The sequence below is a fragment of the Hippopotamus amphibius genome, chromosome 1, assembly GCF_030028045.1.
Source record: "Hippopotamus amphibius kiboko isolate mHipAmp2 chromosome 1, mHipAmp2.hap2, whole genome shotgun sequence".
Lineage (NCBI taxonomy): Eukaryota > Metazoa > Chordata > Mammalia > Artiodactyla > Hippopotamidae > Hippopotamus > Hippopotamus amphibius.
Window position 1 is genome coordinate 52,547,515 of NC_080186.1, and position 23,031 is coordinate 52,570,545.

The 23,031-nt window shown below is 34.8% G+C and overlaps 1 protein-coding gene across 2 annotated transcripts in view; it reads right to left on the bottom strand.

The window, feature by feature from the left end:
- The window catches only part of TM2D1 (TM2 domain containing 1), a 52,335-nt gene that overhangs the window by 1,498 nt on the left and 27,806 nt on the right, over positions 1-23,031 (bottom strand). Inside the window, exons 5-6 of one of the 2 annotated variants that reach the window (XM_057712755.1) lie at positions 18,045-18,118; positions 237-366 (exon numbers count right to left, since the gene is read on the bottom strand). In XM_057712755.1, coding sequence (XP_057568738.1) covers positions 256-366; positions 18,045-18,118 — 185 coding nt within the window. In that variant the 3' untranslated portion in view covers positions 237-255. Of the gene's footprint in view, positions 1-236; positions 367-2,462; positions 2,556-18,044; positions 18,119-23,031 lie in introns of those variants that run through there. The other variant, XM_057712762.1, reaches the window with a different exon arrangement.

Genomic DNA, 23,031 nt, shown 5'->3' on the forward strand with positions numbered 1-23,031 from the left:
TGAACTTTGTCCTTTAACTATATTCACTGCAAAGAAACAATCTGAATTGAGAACTGCAGGAGCAATGAGCATATACAAAAATGCTTTATAAAAGATTAAAGACCTGCATTTCCTGATAAGCAAAAAGACAGATTTACAATACTAGATGATCTCTTAAATTTCCCCTGGTTCTCAAATTCTCATAATTTTATACAGATAATATACTATAATTAAGATTACATATACATATCACTTACTGTTTCTTTTAAACAATATTCATGGATATAACTGTGTTTTTCTAAATGTTTCATTGGTAATACTTAGTCTTGTAAGTCTGGTTCCATAATAATCTATAATGTAACTACTTCCATCTGAAGGTCCAACAATCTACAAGAGAAAATTTTCCAAATTTTACAAAAGATACTTCAAAAATACTTTGAGTTTACTTTTCTTAGGTGTTAATAAGATTATTTCAGTAGTACCAGAAATACAACGCAAACTAACTCAAGCGAAAAAAAGTAATTTAGTCGCTTATGTAGCTGAAAAGCATTCTGGGGAAGCTCACAGGATCAAGAGAGCTGCAGGAACTAAGGCCTCAAAGACTGAAATCCCGTGCCCCATGAGACGCTTAGTTTGGTCTCCCTGCCTCTTCATGTGGCTCTTCTTGCCTTTGTTCTGCAGACAGGCGCTCCCAATTGGTTGCCAACAGTTCCAGATACACATCTTCACAGCCCAGATACACATCTTCACAGCCCAGCAGCTCCCAATAGAAATAAAGTTAAATTTTCTTCCTCAGTGTTTATATACCAATTTCAGGGAAAAACTGATTGATGTGCCTTTTTTTTATGCCTGTTGCTGAACAAATTACTGTGTCCAACAGGATTAATAATGGCCGGGCCAGGCTCCCTCTGGGAGATGAGACAGTATGACTGACAGTCCTACCAGAACCACATGGAATGGAAAAGGAAGAGACTTAAACAAATAAACAAACAAAAACAAGAAAACACCCCCCCTTCTCATTACAACAGTCTTGTCCATTTAATCATGTTTGTGACATTCCACTTAACGTGATCTCTACAACTTAACTTTTAAGATAATAATCTTCTAACTATAGCCTTAGGGATACACAAGAATTTACTAAGGTATATGTAGGCCCAGATAGTTTCAAGGGAATCCATTTTGAGATCCTTGATTCACATAAATACTCTTTGTAAAACCGATCCACCTGGTACCACACTAGGGTAAAAGCATCATGCTAGGTCCTCTGCCCACTTCCCTTTCACTGCGGTCCTTTCTGCAACTTGACAGCAGTAAAGCATACCTCCCATCAAAGCAAACCCTGAGTCTTATGATGGAACATTGCCTTGAGGTATAAAAATCTTTGATGTATCAAAGAAGGGGATAACTCAAAATACTGGTTTTGGGGAAGTCTCTTTTAATCAAGAGTCAAAAACTATGCTCTGTCACATCTTATTCAAAGGATGCATTCCTAGTAAAATTTTACTTTTTTCAGCTTAAAAATAATTTGCTAATATTTGTAACATGTTTATGCTATTTTGATAACTGCATATCAATAATTATAATGACAACTCAATCCAGAAATCACAGAAAATTTTTTAATATCTTAATGAATAATATGGTCAGTAGAAGATTTTCAAGTATAAAAACATAGGGTAAAATTCTGTTGGACAATGGGAATAGAAATAAAAATTCAAGGAGAAAAAGAAACAATGTAAAAATTATAATGGTTAGTGAAGTGTTCATTCATGTCTTTTTTAAGTGAATGATATTTTAAATTCCATGGTATTTATATTCTGTTGGATACATTTTAAAATTGATATAACAGTTTTATTTAAATATGTCAATATTTGCAAACTAGAAATGATATCCTTTGCAACTATTTAAACTTTTGATGGAAAACTTAAATGTCAACTTAAAACATGTGAAGGGTAGGGATTTAAAAAAAAACCCTTTTAGGGGTTATGCAACCAGAGTTTGAAGAACACTGCTGTAGAGCATTCTTCATTTTTAAAATAAATTTGGTTTTAAAAACTATTCAACAAATACTTAATTCCTACAGTCCAGGCACTGTGCTCGGCATCATACACGGAACAGTGAGTAAGATAACGATCTGCCAACAGGGAGTTTATTCTAGTGCACTAGAGATGTTCACATATAAATAATACATACAAAGCACTTATGTACTAGATACCATGCTAGGTGCTGTCATGTACTTGGACTTCCTCCAAAGGTTAAATTGCTTCGTTTTGATATTTATGAATGTTATTTATGAATTTAAGTAAAAATTAAAACCTTTTTAATGGCAAGGTCACAGAGGAGAAACTACTATGAGTATTAAGGGAAGAAAGAAAAGAATGGGTAACTAGAATTTACAACACGTTTTGAGACTATATAAAGGAAACAAAGAAAAAGGAAAGCCCAACCAGTAGAAATATAGGTTAACGCATACGGTAAAAACTTGCCTAATTTGGAATATGTACATAGATTGGAACTGGGCCTTTTGTCCTATTATCTTTTTCTTCCTATGCCATCTCCTTTGACAATCTCACTTATTCCTGTTGAAAAAAAAAAGTATTCACAAGTTGGAAATAAGGAAAATATATGATTGGATGGCCTTTTAATATCATGCATTTCTAATAAGCCCACCTGCAGCTCACCTGACTCTCTCAGAAAATATAATTATTTAACCAAAAATTGATTAGGGCCCAAATGTTTTACAATCTTGTCAAGTCAGCAGTTAACATATAGAAAAATGATACAGTGTTGTTTTGGTCTTTTGTTTTGTTTCCCTTGTGCTGTAGAGAAGATAGGCCCAAAGTTTATAGTTTTATTACCTGCTATTACATGATTCAATTGTGCATCTTATTTAACAATCTTATCACAGCATTTCTTTCCCCTCAAACTATGTGATTCTGCCTCCTCAACAACTAGTTCTATGGTGGTAATTCCATCCTTTTCCCACAGATTTGGTTCAGCGTGGGCATGTAATCAATCACCAATGAGATAATAATCTATGAAACAAGTTCAATGGGAGGCTTATCAACTTTTAAGAAGATATGTGTGAGAGGAAAAAAGGTGATTTTCCGCCTCTGAAAGTAACTATATAGGAAGTGATGCTAACCAAAGCAACCGAAGATGGCAAAGAGAAGGAAGGAAGAAGAGAAGAAAGGAGGGAGAGAAGGAAGGGAAGGAGAGAATAATAGACTTGGGTCTTTCACTTTGTTTTTAAGCTCTAAATTAACCCATCTTAGAACTACCATATCTCCAGAGTCTTGGTATATAATATAATAAACTACCATGCTATTAAAGCTAATTTAAATTGAGGTTTCTGTTATTATAGCCAAAACTCCAGATAATGCACCTGTCTTCAATTCCTCCTACACACCAATGCCAGATAACCAAAGCACAGCAATCTGCTGAAACAATTTGATGAGCTGCTCCAAAAACAACGAAATTAAGTCAGTGTGGTAAAGCACTAGACTGAAAGAAAATGTTGAAGAGAAAACTGCCAATAACTAGTTGTAGGATTAATCCTCTCTGGATCTCTGTTTTTCTTATCCATATAATGAGGAATAGAATAAGCTAATCTATACAGTACTTTTAAAGTTCTATATCTTATTTGACTGACATTTAAATGCAAACACCTCTCTACAAGGTATTGTCAAGATTCTTTTCTAACTATTATCCCAACAAAGAAGAAACTGTTCTCCTTACTGAATTTTTAAGAAAACTATCAGCTGTAAAGGTTTCAATTATTTAAATCCATATTCCCTCACCAAAATTAAAAATTAACCTGTTTTTAAGCATCTATATTATATACTTACGTATAATACATGTGCATATATTATTGTATTGTTAATTATAAAACTACAAATTTAAAAAAGTAGACTCGCTCCATCTTGTGAGAGCACCAGAATCACAACCAACTGCTTGAACAATCGTCAACAGGAAGACACTGGAATTCACCAACAGGGAGGCCCCCCACCCAAAGACAAAGGAGAAGCCACAATGAGACTGTAGGAGGGCGCAATCATGATAAGATCAAATCCCAGAGCTATTGGGTAGGTGACTCACAAACTGGAGAACAATTATACCACAGAAATTCATCCACTAGAGTGAAGGTTCTAAGCCCCATGTCAGGCTTCTCATCCTGGGGATCCAGCAACTGGAGGAGGAATCCCCAGAGAATTATACTTTGAAGGCCAGCAGGATTTGATTATAGGACTTCAACAGGACTGGGGGAAACAGAGACTCCACTCTTGGTGGGCACACACAAAACAGTGTGTGCACCAGGACCCAGGGGGAAGGAGCAGTTATCCCATAAGGAGACTGAACTAGACCTACCTGCTGGCGTTGGAGGGTCTCCTGCAGAGGTCGGGGGGGTGGCTGTGGCTCACCACAGGGACAAGGACACTGGTGGCGGAAATTCTGGGAAGTACTGGGAAGTTCTGGGAAGTTGGCATGAGCTCTCCTAGAGAAGCTATTAGCCCCATCAAAGAGCCTGTAAGCTCCAGTGCTGGGTTGCCTCAGGCTAAACAGCCAACAGAGAGGGAACTCAGGCCCACCCATCAGCAGACAAGTGGATTAAAGTTTTACTGAGCTCTGCCAACCAGAGCAACACTCAGCTCTACTCACCACCAGTCCCTCCCATTAGGAAGCCTGCACAGGCCTCTTAGATAGCCTCATCCACCAGAGGGCAAACAGCAGAAGCAAGAAGAACTACAATTCTGCAGCCTGTGCAATGAAAATCACAATCACAGAAAGACAGATAAAATCAAAGGTCAGAGGACTGCATACCAGATGAAGGAACAAGATGAAACCCTAGAAAAACAACTAAATGAAGTGGAGATAGGCAACTTTCCAGAAAAAGAATTCAGAATAATGAAAGTGAAGATGATCCAGGACCTTGGAAAAAGAATGGAGAAGATACAAGAAATGTTTAAGAGAGACCTAGAAGTATTAAAGAACAAAGAAACAGAGATGAACAATATAATAACTGAAATGAAAAATACTCAAGAAGGAATAAAAGCAGAATAACTGAAGCAGAAGAAAGGATAAATGACCTGGAAGACAGAATGGTGGAAATCACTGCCACAAAACAGAATAAAGAAAAAAGATTGAAGAGAAATGAAGACAGCCTAAGAGACTTCTGGGACAACATTAAATGCACCAACATTTGCATTATTGGGGTTCCAGGAGAAGAGAGTGAAAGGACCTGAGAAAGGATTTGAAGAGATTATACTCAAAAACTTCCCTAAGTGGGAAGTGAAACAGCCACCCAATTCCAAGAAGCACAGAGAGTCCCGGGCAGGATAAACCCAAGGAGAAACATGCTGAGACACATAGTAATCAAAATGACAAAAATTAAAGACAAAAAAAAAATATTAAAAGCAACAAGGGAAAAATGACAAATAACATACAGGGGAACTTCCATAAACTTAACAGCTGATCTCTCAGCTGAAATTCTGCAAGCCAGGAGGGAGTGGCATGATATATTTAAAGTGATGAAAGGGAAGAACCTACAACCAAGAATACTCTACTCAGCAAGGATCTTATTCAGATTCAACAGAGAAATCAAAAGTTTTACAGACAAGCAAAAGCTAAGAGAATTCAGCACCACCAAACCAGCTCTACAACAAATGCTAAAGGAACTTCTCTAAGTGGGAAACACAAGAGAAGAAAAGGATGTACAAAAACAAACCCAAAACACTTAAGAAAATAGTAATAGGAACATACATATCAATAATTACCTTAAATGTAAATGGATTAAATGCTCCAACCAAAAGACACAGACTGACTGAATGGGTACAAAAAACAAGACCCATATATATGCTGTCTACAAGAGACCCACTTCAGACCTAGGGACACATACAGACTGAAAGTGAGGGGATGGAAAAAAGGTATTCCATGAAAATGGAAATCAAAACAAAGCTGGAGTACCAATACTCATATCAGATAAAAGACTTTAAAATAAAGAATTTTGCAAGAGACAAGGAAGGACACTACATAATAACAAGGGATCAGTCCAAGAAGAAGAGATAACAATTATAAATATATATGCACCCAACAGGAGCACCTTGATACATAAGGCAAATGCTAACAGCTATAAAAGAGGAAATCAACAGTAACACCATAATAGTGGGGGACTTTAACACCCCACTTACACCAACGGACAGATCATCCAGACAGAAAATCAATAAGGAAACACAAGCTTTAAATGACACAATAGACCAGATAGATTTAATTGATATTTATAGGACATTCCATCCAAAAATGGCAGATTACATTTTCTTCTCAAGTGCACACAGAACATTCTCCAGGACAGATCACATCTTGGGTCACAAATCAAGCCTCGGTAAATTTAAGAAAATTGAAATCATATCAAGCACCTTTTCTGACCATAACACTATGAGATTAGAAATCAATTACAGGAAAAAAACTGTAAAAAATACAAACATATGGAGGCTAAACAATACACTACTAAATAACCAAGAGATCAATGAAGAAATCATAGAGGAAATCAAAAAATACCTAGAGACAAATGACAACGAAAACATGACGATCCAACACCTATGGTATGCAGCAAAAGCAGTTCTAAGAGGGAAGATCCTACCTCAAGAAACAAGAAAAATCCCAAATAAACAATCTAACCTAACACCTAAAGGAACAAGAGAAAGAAGAACAAACAAAACCCAAAGTTAGTAGAAGGAAAGAAATCATAAAGATCAGAGCAGAAATAAATGAAATAGAAACAAAGAAAACAATAGCAAAGATCAATAACACTAAAAGCTGGTTCTTTGAGAAGATAAACAAAATTGATAAATCTTTAGCCAGACTCATTAAGAAAGAGAGGGAGAGGATGCAAATCAATAAAATTAGAAATGAAACAGAAGTTACAACAGACACCACAGAAATACAAAGCATCATAAGAGACTACTACAAGCAATTATATGCTAATAAAATGGACAACCTGGATGAAATGGACAAATCCTTAGAAAGGTATAAGCTTCCAAGACTGAATCAGGAAGAAATAGAAAATATGAACAGACCAATCATAAGTAATGAAATTGAAACTGTTATTAAAAATCTTCCAACAAACAAAAGTCCAGGACCAGACAGCTTCACAGGTGAATTCTATCAAACATTTGGAGAAGAGCTAACATCCATCCTTCTCAAACTCTTCCAAAAAACTGCAGACGAAGGAACACTCCCAAACTCATTCTATGAGGCCACCATTACCCTGATACTAAAACCAGACAAAGATACTACAAAAGAAAATTACAGACCAATATCACTGATGAACATAGATGCAAAAATCCTCAACAAAATACAAGCAACAGAATCCAACAACACATTAAAAGGGTCATACACTATGATCAAGTGGGATTTATCCCAGTGATGCAAGGATTCTCCAATATACGCAAATCAATCAATGTGATACACCATATTAACAAATTGAAGAATAAAAACCATCTGATCATCTCAATAGATGCAGAAAAAGCTTTTGACAAAATTCAATAAGCATTTATGACAAAAACTCTCTAGAAAGTGGGCAGAGAAGGAACCTACCTCAATATAATAAAGGCCATATATGACAAACCCACAGCAAACATCATTCTCAATGGTGAAAAACAGAAAGCATAAAACAAAGCATGTCCACTTTCACCACTATTATTCAACAGTTTTGGAAGTCTTAGCCATGGCATTCAGAGAAGAAAATGAAATAAAAGGAATATAAATTGGAAAAGAAGAAGTAAAACTGTCACTGTTTGCAGATGACATGATACTTTATATACGAGGGTGAGACAAAAATTATCCACACTCTGGCTGTAGAATTTATTTTAATTAACTTTTAGAAAAGACAAATACATCACTTTTCAACATAATCTCCTTGCTTTTCAGTACACTTTGTCCATCTGTCAACAAGCTTTCGCATTCCCTCATTAAAAAATGTTTTAGGCTGAGCTGCAAGCCACAAATGCACTGCTGTCTTCACTTCATCAGAAGTGAATCTTTGTCCTTGTAGGGCTGCTTTCAGGGGACCAAACAGGTGAAAGTCCGAGGGATCAAGATCAGGAGTACAGAGAGGATGCTTCAAGACCTCAAAACGAAGTAATCCACAACAGACTTAGGTTTCGAAAACTTTGTGCAAGATGGGTACTGAAACAACTCACGAAAGAGCATAAACAGAAGCGTTTGGATATCTGCAAACAAAATTTGGACTGATACTCTAAGGAAGCTGAAAGTTTTTTAAAGAGAATAATTACTGGTGACGAGACATGGATTCGTCACTACGAGCCTGAGAGTAAATGGCACAGTAAGGAGTGGAAACATCCTCAATCACCAACCAAGATAAAGTTCAAAAGTCAACCATCAGCTGGAAAATTGATGCCTACAGTCTTCTGGGGTTTTCAAAGGCCAGTATTGGTACATTATTAGGAAAAAGGTCAACAATCAACAGTGCTCCTTTTTTTTTTTCTTTTTTTTTTGGCACACGGGCTTAGTTGCTCCATGGCATGTGGGATCTTCCTGGAGCTGGGATCGAACCCGTGACCTCTGCATTAGCAGGCAGGTTCTTAACCACTGTGCCACCTAGGAAGCCCAACAGTGCTCCTTATAGTGAGATGCTTATTGAAGAGCTGAAGTCTGAACTTCGGATTAAATGCACAGGACTGCTATCCAAGGGTGTTGTGATTTTGCAAGACAATGCACATCCACACACTTCTGCCTACATTGTTGACACTCTGCAAAAACTTCATCTTGTGGCGTTAAAGCATTGTCCCTATAGTCCTGACCTTGATCCATCGGACTTTCACCTGTTTAGTCCCCTGAAAGCAGCCCTCTGAGGACAAAAATTCACTTCTGATGAAGAAGTGAAGACAGCAGTGCATTCACGGCTTGAAGCTCAGCCTAAAACATTTTTTAATGAGGAAATACGAAAGCTTGTTGACAGATGGACAAAGTGTACTGAAAAGCAAGGAGATTATGTTGAAAAGTGATGTATTTGTCTTTTCTAAAAGTTAATTAAATTCTACAGCAAAAGTGTGGATAATTTTTGACTCACCCTCGTAGATAATCCTAAAGATGCCACCAGAAAACTATTAGAGCTAATCAATGAATTTGGTAAGTTGCAGGATACAAAATTAATGCACAGAAATCTCTTGCATTCCTATACATTAACAATGGAAGATCAGAAAGAGAAATTAAGAAAACAATCCCATTCACCACTGCAAAATAAAGAATAAAATACCTAGGAATAAACCTACTCAAGGAGGTAAAAGACCTGTATTCAGAAAACTATAAGGCAATGATGAAAGAAATCAAAGATGATACAAACAGACAGAGAGATATACCATGTTCTTGGATTGGAAGAGTCAACATTGTGAAAATGACTAAACTACCCAAAGCAATCTACAGATTCAATGCAATACCTACCAAATTACCAATGGAATTTTTTACAGAACTAGAATAAAAAATCTTAAAATTTGTATAGAGACACAAAAGACCCTAAAAGACATAGCAATCTTGAGGGAAAAAAATGGGAGCCAGAGGAATCAGACTCCCTGACTTCAGACTATACTACAAAGCTACAGTAATCAAGACAATACGGTACTGGCACAAAAACAGAAATATAGATTAATGGAACAGGATAGAAAGCCCAAAGATAAACCCACACACCTATGGTCAACTAATCTATGACAAAGGAGGCAAGGATATACAATGGAAAAAAGACAGCCTCTTCAATAAGTGGTGCTGAGAAAACTGGATAGCTACATGTAAAAGAATGAAATTAGAACACTCCTTAACACCACACACAAAAATAAACTCAAAATGGATTAAAGATCTAAATGTAAGACCAGACACTATAAAACTCTTAGAGGAAAACATAGGAAGAACACTCTTTGACATAAATCGCAGCAATATCTTTTTGACCCACCTCCTAGAACAATGGAAATAAAAACAAAAATAAATAAATGGGACTTAATGAAACTTAAAAGCTTTTGCACAGCAAAGGAAACTATAAATAAGGCAAAAAGACAACCATTAAAATGGGAGAAAACATTTGCAAATGAATCAACAGAGGATTAATCTCCAAAATATAAAAATAGCCCATGCAGCTCAATATCAAAAAAACAAACAACCCAATCAAAAAATGGGCAGAAATCTTAAATAGACATTTCTCCAAAGACACACAGATGGCCAACAAACACATGAAAGATGCTCAACATCACTAGTTATTAGAGAAATGCAAATCAAAACTACAATGAGGTATCACCTCACACCGGTAAGAATGGGCATCATCAGAAAATCTACAAACAGTAAATGCTGGAGAGGGTGTGGAGAATAGGGAACCCTCTTGCACTGTTGGCAGCAATGTAAATTGATACAGCCACTATGGAGAACAGTATGGAGGTTTCTTAAAAAACTAAAAATAGAATTACTATATGACCCAGTAATCCCACTGCTGGGCATATACCCAGAGAAAACCATAATCCAAAAGGACACATGCACCCCAGTGTTCACTGCAGCACTATTTAAAATAGCCAGGTCATGGAAGCAACCTAAACGTTCATCAACAAATGAATGGATAAAGAAGATGTGGTACATATATACAACGGAATATTACTCAGCCATAAAAAGGAACGAAACTGGGTCATTTGTAGAGACATGGATGGAACTAGTGTCATACAGAGTGAAATAACTTAGAAAGAGAAAAACAAATATTGTATATTAACGCATATATGTGAAATCTAGAAAAATGGTACAGATGAGCCACTTTGCAAGGCAGAAATAGAGACACAAATAGATGTAGAGAACATATGGACACCAAGTGGGGAAAGCAGGGGGAGTGGAGGGTGGGATGAATTGGGAGATTGGGATTGACATGTATATGCTAATATGTATAAAATAGATAATAAATAAATAATAAATAAATAAATAAAAACTCCGTGGAGATTTAAAAAAAATAAAGTTAAAAATTTTTTTTTCTTAAATATTTCATACTGAGAAATTTTTTACTCAGTTAAATATGCCTATGTCCATTTGTTCACTGACAACAGAGTATGAAACCTAAAATTATGTGTTTATTTCTCTGCTAAGAAATAGCCTGAAGCCAAATTCTATAGCATGAAGTACTTCTGTTTGACAAGCTGGGGCAGATTTCTGAAATCTATGGGGAAAAGAAAGACCATTTAACAATTAATTGACCAAGAGGTTGCTACAGGCCTTCATCTTCCAAGAGGGGAAACAGCACAGCTACTACACTGAGGGAAGCTATTTTGTACAAAGGGTGCCAAAGTCTCTTCTGTAGGAAGTCCTAAAATCACAATAAAGCAACTTCATATCCCTCTACATGAGTTTCCTGTAGCTACTGTAACATATTACCACAAATTTAGTGGATTAAAACAATAGAAGTTTACTCTCACAGTTTTGGACACTAGAAGTCTAAAATCAAGGTACTGGCACAGCCACATGCGCTACAGAGACTGTAAGGAAGAATCCATTCTAAGGCACCCCTTGTCATTGCTTGGCTTGTGGTCACATCACCCCAATCTCTGCCTTTGTCTTCATACCACCTTCTTTTCGTGCGCATGTTTGTGTCTTCTCTTCTGTCTCCTATAAGGACACTTGTCACTGAATTTAGGGCCCATTCAGATAATCTAGAATAATCTCTTTCATATCAAGATACTTAATTTAATCACATCTGCAAAGACCTTTTTTCCAAATAAGATAATATTCACAGGTCCCAGGGATTTGACATAGGTATCTTTTGTCCTACCACACTCTCGTTCTATGAAGATGGTTGGTGGTGGTTTGGAGGAATTGGGTGAAATTTAGTTTCTTCTTTCCTGTCATTTCTCATGGTTTTCACCATGAAATTTTATTTGCAGCTTAAATGCAAAAAATCTTTAATTGTTAACTTAAAGGAGTAGGCTTTTCTGTAGGTGCAAAGTTTACAGCAAGAAGAGTAAATCAGAAAACTAGAAGTACATTTAAAGTCAGGAATGTTAAGTAGTGATCACCAAATTTCCTGTTTTCCTGTTCGTAATTTTTGCTCTCCGCTATAATTCTCTATAATCCCACTCACCTACTCACATGGGCACCCACACAAATAATGGGCATGTACTTAACTTGGTATATGATTTGGATGCATATTTATTCTTAAAAAACATGTGATGTTCTCTGAATATGCATTTTTAATTTATCCAAATGATATTGTTTGTAGATCTTGTTCAATTTGAAACTATTTTCATAGTACACTAAGACATTTCCATGTAGTTGTATGTACATCTAGGTGACTGGCTGTAATTGCTGTCTAGTGTTACAGAGGATACATCCATTCTCCAATTAGTGTCACATCTAGGTTAATTCCAATTTCTTGGTACCACAAACAGTGCTACCACAGACATGTTTGTACAATGTCCCCTTGTGGACAGGAGTATGAGTATTTCGGGGTAAATGCCCAGAAGTATCTCCTTATTTACACATTAGTTATTTGGATGATTTTGTGAATCACCTTTAGTTTACTGGGCTCATTTAACTATTATTAAGTTCCCTATCATTTTCTTGTTGATTTGTATATTCCACATATCAATTCCTGTTGCTAGTATTCTTTAACTGAGTCTATTAACTGTTAACTTGGTCTATGGTATCCTTTTTAGAAAAAAGTTTCTTAGTTTTAATGTACTAAATTCAATGACTTTTTTTCTTTATGGTTTATGTGTTTGGAATCTTATTTAAGAAGACTTAACCCATCTAAGGTCATGAAGATATCTTTTTGATTAGCTTTATGTAAAAGTTTTTCTTTTCCTAGGTATACCCCCAAAGAATTGAACAGGGGCTTAAACAGATACTTGTACACAAATATTCATTGTAGCATTATTCACAATAGTCAAAATGCGGAAGCAACCCAAGTGTCCATCAACAGATGAACTGATGAGAGAAATGTGATATATACATAAAATGGAACATTATTATTCAGCCATAATAAAAAGGAATGAAATTCTGCCACATGCCACAATATCAATGAACCTTGAAAACATGCAAAACAAAACAAACCAGACATAAAAGGACAAATATTGTATGAGTCCACTTATATGAACTATCTAGAAAGTAGGCAAATTCTTCAAGAGACAAAGTAAATAGAGGTTACCAAGGACTGGGGGGCAGGGGGGAAGGGAATGGGGAGTTACTGCTTAATGGATACAGTTTCCATTTTGAGTGATGAAAAAGTTTTGGAAATAGATAGTGGTGACAGCTGTACAACATTCTGAATGTAATTAATGCCAATGAACTGTATACTTAAAAAAGGTTAAAATGGCAAATTTTATATCGTAAATATATTTTACCACACAAAAAAGAGCTCACTTTATTTGAACTTTAACAATGTTGTAGTTTTGCTTGTAATGTATAAACTTTTGATTTTGTTAGTGGAAAATGTAATTTTGTTTGTATATATTTAAGCAGCATTCTAATAAAAATAAATTAAAGGAAAAAACATGGTTACCAGTTAAGCACTTTAATACCTAAACTTTATCAACAGACTTGATCCCTCATTTATTGGCTTTGCGTTGTTGTTGAAGTCAGAAGGCTTAGGTAACTCAACTATCTTATAAATATAAAATGTTATGAATGAATTAAAGAATGAAGGGCAAAAACGAACACTTTATACAACTCTATCAATGTACCATTTTTCTATTTAATCCACTTATGAGTTTCTCCATATAAAGAATGCAAATATTAACACTGGCAAAATCAAATTATCTCCTGAAGACCTATTAACCTGGTGAAAAAGTAAAATGACACAGCTGTCTGCAATTAGAGGATAATGATGCAACCTGTGTCCATCCCAATTCTCCAAAGAAATAAATTCACATTCTCTTAAAGTCAAATTACACGTTTGTGTCCGGAGCTGACTTCTGTATGTTGTTAATTTTAATATGAGACCATTAAAAACATCTAATTAGTCACATTTTAATTAAGCACCAAAATTCCCACACAGTACCAGAAGTTATACATTCAGATCCCTTGACTTCATCTGATTTAAAGACCGGCTAGTATTAATCCTAAATGACGAATATAAACATCATTCCTCAAGAAATGAGTAAGATTCAGCACTACATCTCCTGAGGAAAACATAGCATTGGGCTCAGTCTCAGGACTACTTTGTTTTTTGAATACTCCTTTAATTCACTAAACAAAAATCTGCCCAAAGCTAAGTGAAATCTACCTAATTAAGATCACGTGACAAAGCAGAGCCTACGCAAATTATCAGTCTCCTCAGTTTTCCAGTTGATTTCCTCAGTAAATCACACCAGGGTTAAATAAATATAGAGAACTATTTGGAAAACTTGGTATCTATTTTTTATATATATTGCTGTCCTACATCTCGTGAACTATCACGGACTTTGACCAACTTTTTCTGTACTGGAAATAGATTTAGGGTGATTACACATTTAGTCCTTCTTTTGATCAATAGCATGTATTTCATGGGGCAAGGGTAGAGGTTATCTCTTTGACAAAACAAACTGGCTTACACAGAAGTGAACCTATAACCTGAGCCTTATTTATGCTCTAAACTGAAAAGACTACGCTTTTAAAATTTTAGTAAAATTCAAGAATTTAAATAAGATAAAATCAATATAACTCTTATTTTCAGCCTGCAGTTCCCAAGGAGACACTTCTGATAGTAAGTGGGATGTTATTCTCACACCACTTTTGGGAGAGTAAGATTCTAAGTTTCTTTAGGGCAAGGACCCCAATTTATTATACCTAATTGGTGCTCTCTAAACCCATTTTCACTGATGGTATAAAACCTACTATTTATACTTCATCATACCAACTTTCATTTCTGTTCATTACCTCTTAACTGACCTATGAAATTGAGAACTTTAAAGCCCTAAATAAAAGCAATCACTTTTTAAAAACTGAAAAAATTTTTAGCCTTTCATCTTCCCTGTAACTGGCACAAAGCCACACTTTTCACAAGGTATACTGCATTCAGCTCAAATCAGAAAAAATTTTCAGAGTATACTATGTTGAGCATACTATTAGTGCTATAGGAGATTAATAAAAATCTTTTTTTTCCTCAAGAAATTTAAGTGTGAAAAATCAAACCTGGTGTGTAAATGTTAAAAAAATACAAAAGCAGTACATAGTCCAGTGCTAAAATGAGTTACATATATTAAATGTCAAACTAATGAGATATTTAATAAATTTATTTATAAAACTCATAAATGTCTTGGAGATTATATTGCTTTTGTGTATTTTGCTGCTTATATAGTTATTAGTCCTTTATGGAAATCTACTTTGCAATGTTAACAGGAATGAAAATAAAAGTAATTTCTTCCACAATGCATAGAACTTTTAAAAATTGTCACAAAGAACCCTGACACACTTCCTTCTAACAACTTTCTACATTCCAATGCACATTTCCATTTTCCCTCTACCCATCTTCATCTTTCTGATTTGTGGCTGTCTTGTCCCCACTGAACAAAATAACACTTAACCATATTAGTGGTTCTGGTACAATTAAAAGTGTTCAGTCTGTGTTTGAGAAACGAGGTTTAAATAAAATCAAATATCTCACATTTTTTGATAAAAAACCAATTTATCTAATCTATCCTTCATGATCTATATCAATATATATAAGCACAAAAGAATGAGTGTTTTAAAATCTTCAGACCTGCCTTATGAATATCTACAGCAGTTATATACAATAGTTGCCTATTATTGAAAAATTATGCTATGCATGCATCACTGATTTATATTTTGTTGAATGCACAAAAGAACTGAATTCAACGTATTGTTTTATACCACTCATTCACACAGAGCTATTTGCATATTTTTTAAGAATAACAACCAAAAAAAACAGAAGAAATTTTAGAAGTTTACTAACAGATAAACTCATGAAAGTATTTTTAGTAAATATAGCTACATTTAAAGCTTACTTTAGTAATATATGTGTTACACTTTATATTGGTTCAGTTCAAAGATGAAATAACTAGACCTATTTTTTTAAAGAGGATTTTCCTGGATTTTTGTTATAAACACTGTGAAGCAAAGTATGTTTTTACAGGTCTTGAGGTCATGCATAATATGTTTCTGGGATCACAGCCCAAAAGAATAACATTGCAATTCACTGGGGAATAATATTTAATGGCTAAAAGAAAAAAAAAAAAAAGAGGATAGAGAGAATGAGGAAGGAAAGAAGAATAAACAAAAAGATGATAGACAGAATGTAAAAGGTTTATGAGAAATTGAAAAAATATATTCAGGACAAAAATATTAACATAGTTTATGATATTCATAGAAAAAATTTACTTGATTGGCAGAAAAAAATTCTCTAAAACCAATGTAGTCAACATCATATGTTAAGTATATTAAACAACATATAGAATAAGGCTACATGTCTTATTTGGCTACTTTTGAAAAAAGATTTCTTTTTCCCCTAATCTGAAAGCAGTCTAAAATGGCCATCCTCATTAAAATGTCTTATTTAGGGAAATTTACTGTAGAATTCAAACATTCTAATTCTACCTCAATAACTTGCTGATGTGATAGTCTCAATTCTAGATCTTTAAGAAAAAGAACTGTTAGTTCTGAAAAGTTCAGGTATACATGTACCAGAAAATAGTGGCTGAATCAAATAAGCTCTGTAATTTGATATAAATAAAGCTACAAAGCACTGATAACACCAAAGAATCTAGTGAAAAATATTAACGAAATGGTTGGGTTTTAAAAACACTGAATTCTGTATATCTTGAAGAATCCCAACAATACATTAAATTCCTTGGATCCTCATTTAAAGTGAGAAACCCATTTCCAAGCATATGTGCACAAGTACCTTAGCCTCTTCATGCCTGCTTGCCTGTCCCACAGTCAGAAAAGGCAGGATATTTGGTTAGGCATATGTTTATGAATAAAGACAGGAAAATTCCAACTTTAAAACCAAATATTTTCCTTGTTTAATTCTGGTATCTTATTGGTCCATATGTTGCCTCCTCCTCACAGTATGGTCCCCTCCTCACAGTATGTTACCAAAAATCTAGATTTTGACTTTCTTTTAAAGCATAAGGATAACATCAAGCAGACAGAATTGAGGAATGGAAATACTGTATGAGAAAGAAGAGCAAAACTGATGATAATCTAAATACACACTGACACACTTGCTGAAGACATTAGGTGCTCCATAAATGCTTACTGAAATGCTGTTTTGTGACATTTGTTGTGATAAACTCATCTCTTCTCTAATTTAAGAATCCTCATGAGTTAACCACAACCAGTTCAGTATAATTTAATAGAAAACATCTGGTAGCACTCTCAAATGCTTAAGGAGAGCATTTCATAAACCACCGCAGCAGGAGAAAATGAGGCTAACACAGAGAAGCAGAGATGGAGAGCAGGAGAGTTGTGAACACATCATTTGATTATATGGATTTGGTCTTGCCTGAGACCAGCCCCACTCCTGGATTTTCCAGAGTGCCCAGATTCCTTTTATTTTTTTCGCTTAAGCTAGCTGAATTTCAGTTTCTACAATTTGCAACCAAGAGGACACTAGTATAGAGTATCTGTTTAGTGCAAAACAAATCTTGTTTCTGCCTCCACATATTCATATGTAAATATCAGATTCCCATCAGTATCCTATTATAGTAACTGACAATGTAGCTGTGAGTAACAGGAAAAAAAAAAACCAATAAGTTTGAAATATAACCTCGATCTCTCTTAGAGATTCATAATACAAATTATAAAGCTTCTGAGAAGTTCTCTAGTAAAGAAATATAACTCAGTTGAACTCACATTTACAAATCACATTTGAGCATAGAATCCTTTTTCATGAAGTTCTTATGTCTTTTAGGACTACTAATTGGTAGAGTACAGGTTGGGAAATGCTACCTGAAAACATGGCCATGATCCTTTAAATCTAGCATCTGAAGAAAAATTTAAAAAGCATTCTTAACTGCTTTCTAACATGGTTAAAATACATCACAGAACTCAAATTTGAATGTAAAAGTAGTTTATCTTCTAGATTGTAACTAACTTACCTGCATTGAAATAAGAATGAAATCAATTAGGCTCCCAATTCCACAAAACCCTACAGTGCAAAACTTTAACAAACCTAGAAAAGAAGGTAAAGTCATTTACAACCTGGAAAGTCTTATAAATATTAATAAACTTTTACGTTTCCCAATAAACCATTATATGTACCACAAACACTTTATATAAAGAATATAAAATTAACACTTTAAATAAATAAACAAAATTAACACTTAAAAAAAATCAAATCTTCACCTAAAAATATGAGAAAAGTTTAAAGGGCCTTCTACATAGAAAAGCCACAAAAAAATGATTAATTCACTTGACAAATAAATAATAGGCTCTAAAATAAAAGCTCAATATAATCTTACAAAACTTCTTAAGAGAAAAGGCCTAAGAAAATAAATCTTTAAATCTCAATACACAGTTAAAGAACAACTTTTAGTCCTAATATCCTTATTTATTTATTTAGACTTAATACCTTATGGATCCAAATTTTAATATATATTTACAGTAGAAAGTTCAAATAAAGGTTGTCAAGGCACAGAAAAAGTAATCAGAAAAAACAATTGATCTTGCAGTTAAAGACCAAATTCTGTTAGTAACGCTATTATCTTCAATTTATCCTATACTTTTTTCCCTAAGCATCTTATGTTTTTTTATTAGCTCTATAGTCAAAATGAACAATTCTGTGAACTATATACACCTCTGTCCTTAGCTCCAACCTTAGATCTAAGGTGCTAAAATAGATGATAATAGAGCATAGAATCTAGGACATACAATGATACAACACGAAAACATGATGATCGAATCAGAAGAGGCAGATTGGGGGTGGGGGTGGGATGAGTAATCTCTCTTCTATATTTAAACTTGAGTTGGTTTCCAGACATCCCATTTGAGAGATGAAAATGGTATGAAGCAAGACTCTTCGCGAAAGGGTAGTTCTAAGCATCAACTACAAATAGATGCCAGCTAAAACTGTAAGACTGGATGAGATCACCTCTTGCACACATTTGGAAATACACAAATAAGACTGAAATATGTAGGTAAGTTAGATGCTTTCCCCCCTTATTAGTATTACATATAGAGTAGAACAATGTTATAAGTACCAGGATAATATATGTTGGAAATAATTTAATAACTATTAAAATATAGATACTATACAAAAGGAAGCTTTTGGTTTTCTTCAAAACACTTACTACCTACCTAATGTTTTATATTTGTTTACTATCTGTTTCATGGAAGCCCCCTTAGGGGAGGGTCTTTTATTTGTGTTGTTTAATTCCGTGTCCTTAATACCTACAACATTGCCTGGCACATGGTAGATGCTCAATATTTGCTGAATGAATAGATAAATTTTCTCAGCTTTTCTGTGTTTCCTAAAGATCCCTAACTTTTTATCCATTATCTTATACAACAACTCCTTTAATTATTTTTTTCATTCACTGAATTTTACTATAGTTGCCCAAGGAACTTTATCCACTCACTCAGTACATGTACATATCCATTAGCTCACTTATTTCTGAAATACATCCCTCTTCACAGAGCATTTTGGAAATATCACAGTTTCCCTTCCTTCAATTTGTTTATAAAAAGAATATTAAGAATGGCCCCAAAAAAGTTTGTCTTTAATGAACTGCTACTCTATGAAGAAAATGTGTCAGGGCCTTTGCCCTTGTCATGTCCTCTTCCAATGATGTTCTTCCAGTAGCTCTTCTCATCTCAGGCTACTTCTTCAGGGAAGTTTTCCTAACCAAGCATGTTGCTCCTCCAATAGCCCCAGTGCTCTACCACATCTCTCCTATTTACTTCTGTCTCAGTACTGGTTAGAAATCATTTGTTGGTTTGTTCATTCATTCTCTGTCTTCCTACGCCATGTAAACTCCTAAAGGCAGCATTCTTATTTGTCTTATTTAAGTCAATTCCTTGAATAGTACATGACAGAAAGAGTTTGATAAATATTTGTTGTATGACTATGAAGAAATCAGAAACAATCCAAATGTCTAACAGAGAGAAAGTGTCTCAAGAAATTAAGATACATCTAACAACAGGAGAAAATAGTATGCAGCCATTTAAAAAAATGATATAGAAGTATATTTATTGGCAAAGTAATGTGATAACACTCAAAACACAGAATATTCTGTTACTGAACCTCTTCTGTGAGGGTATTTCAGAAGAATGAACACGAGAGGTTTCTGTTCAGGTAAAATATTAGATAAATTAGACAAATATCACATAAAATATTAGATACATGTGTTTGGAAGTTTGATAAATGTTATCTACTCCCTGAGTAACACATTTAAGAAACTACAGACAGATCCAAGATGATATTTAAGCATTTAAGGAATCTGCAAACTTATCAGTGACAGAAAGCAGGTGAGTGCTTGCTTAGGAAAGAGCAGGACAAGGATGGCCAAGAGGCAGGGATTACAAATGGGCATGAGGAAACTTCTAGGAGTGACAGGTACGGTCATTATCTTGATCGTGGTTGTTTCACAAGGTATATACATGTCTAACTTATAAAACAATACATTTTAAATATATGCACTTTAACATATGTCATTTATACTTTAATAAAGCTTTTCTTTTAAAAAAAAAAAAGGAACTGGAATTCCCTGGCGATCCAGGGGTTAGGACTCCATGCTTCCACTTCAGGGGGCCCAGGTTCGATCCCTGGTTGGGGAACTAAGATCCTGCAAGCTGTGCAGTGCGCCAAATAATAAATAAATAAGTAAATAAATAAAAATAAGGATCTAAGTTGACTGTTTTAAAAAAACAAATTCAAAAGTTAAAATCACTATGACAACTTATATCTTATCTCACTCCAAACTTGCAATATTAACTATGACCCATCTATTTCTACAAATTTCAGACAAAGGATGACTTTACTAATGAAGTTAATGATAATGCTATCTTAAACTTGTTTTAGCTTTTCAAATATAAAAATAACTTATGAAAATAAGATAGAAAGGACACTAAGGATTAAAAGAGATAATGAAACAAAGTAAAAATTTAGTACATGGTACACAGCAAACATATGATGTTAGCCCAGCTGCTACTTGTGCTACCACTATTTCTACTACATTACAATTATTATAATTGAGAAATTTAGACAGCATAATTTTTTTAATAAAAATTTAATAATAGCACCATCTAACCTAGCCTCAGCTCTTGCAAATTCCTTCTGTCTGTGTTATAGTCAAACGAACTATCCAAAGTTCTCTTCCAATATACTGCGCTATCATATCTCCCTCATCCATCACTGCATTTATACCTGCCATGCTGTCCTCTGCCTTGCCTCCTCTTCTCCCCCCCCGCCCCCGCCAACTATTCCCAATCATCTAGCTAATTCTTAATAATCTTTTAAAAATTCTGGAAAGTTTTCTCTAATGTCCCCAGGATGAATTTAATGGCATTCCTAGATGTTCTCCAGCACCCTGTCCTTAACTTTCAGCAGAGCACATATCCCATGGTATGATTTATTATATATTTATTTGTATGACTCCTCCATCCTTCCATGAGCAACCTGAAGTCAGGGCTGTGTCATTCCTGTGCCCAGTCAATATGACTACTGAAGGAACAAAAGATATCAATAGTAAATTGTCTTATCTGTAAACAAACACTGATCAACTTGAAAAACACAAAGTAGTAAACATTCTAAACAGCATTTATTAAAACTGAAAATGAGCAGGACCTTGTGGGGCTCCTGGTCATGGAAGCCTTTCTGTCCCCCATTTTCTTGTTTCTAGGGAAAAGAATCCACCCTCCGTGACCTCCTCTTAGTTCCAAAGGGCAGATCTGAACAGTTGCTAATCAAGGAAGGAGCAGCCAAGAAATGACCTGAGGCCAGGAACCACAGAAGCTCATCAAGATTACCTGAGACCAAATTAGAGGAGTACAGACCCTGCACACACCCTAATCTTATTAGCAGTCCCACCCTCGAACTATTGCTGTAAAACTCCTCATCAGATCCCCCCGGGTTGGACACCCAGTTTTTGAGCGCAGGAGCCCACTGTGTTCCCCTTTGCCTGGCAAAGCAATAAAGCTACTCTTTTCTACTTCACCCAAAACTCTGTCTCCAAGATTTGATTTGGCACCAGTGCAGAGAGGCCGAGGTTTTGGCATCAAAATCAATGCAAACCATTAATTACTCTTACAGATTTCATTATTTCGAGCACCAATACAAGTTTTTTAAAAGACTGGGGGGGGGGGGGGGCAGTATTTATGAACTACCAAAAGTAGACTGCCTTTTTTCCCAAATAAAAAAGTTATTACATCTCTTTCTACATACCCTATTTACTAATCTTACTGTGGAAGGAAATATTGTATTTAGATTTTAAAGATGGTTTTGAAATTCCAAATAAAAGTGTTTCTAATCAAGAAGGATCGATTTTTATCCTAAACCATTACTACTGTAGATATAGTCTTCCAAAGAGATTATGCTGCCAGATGACATTAATAAAGCTCATGTTTTTACTGTACTTTATTTATACTATAGTAACACACTTTACATTTAAATACACAAATTCAATAAGTGGACTTAGTTGGGTATAAAATAAAAAGCATAGAGATTAATTTTTGGTATTTTTTGTTTTATTACAAGTTGTCTATATAACTGTTTTAGAGAATGCAGATTATTTCATACTGAAGTTGCTGTTTGCCAAATCACAAGTGTTCTATAATGATTTGGTAATTAGTTATCCCTATTCTTTTGTCTGTCTATACCTATAAAGGAGAGCTTTCAAATCTTAGAAGAGTTTAACCTACAAATCCCTTTATTTTTATTTGTCCCTACGATCTGTGGCTATTATATACTAGTCCAAACTGGTAACTCTAAACTTAAAAAGAAAAAAGGAATAATATAACTGCAGATTTTTAAGTTTGGGGCTTAAAAACATGCAACACTTTGTTATTCTCATAATAAGAAAATGTTTACACTTAAAAGTAATACTACTATGGAAAGAGTCTCTCTCCCCCATTAACTGCTCCAAAAGA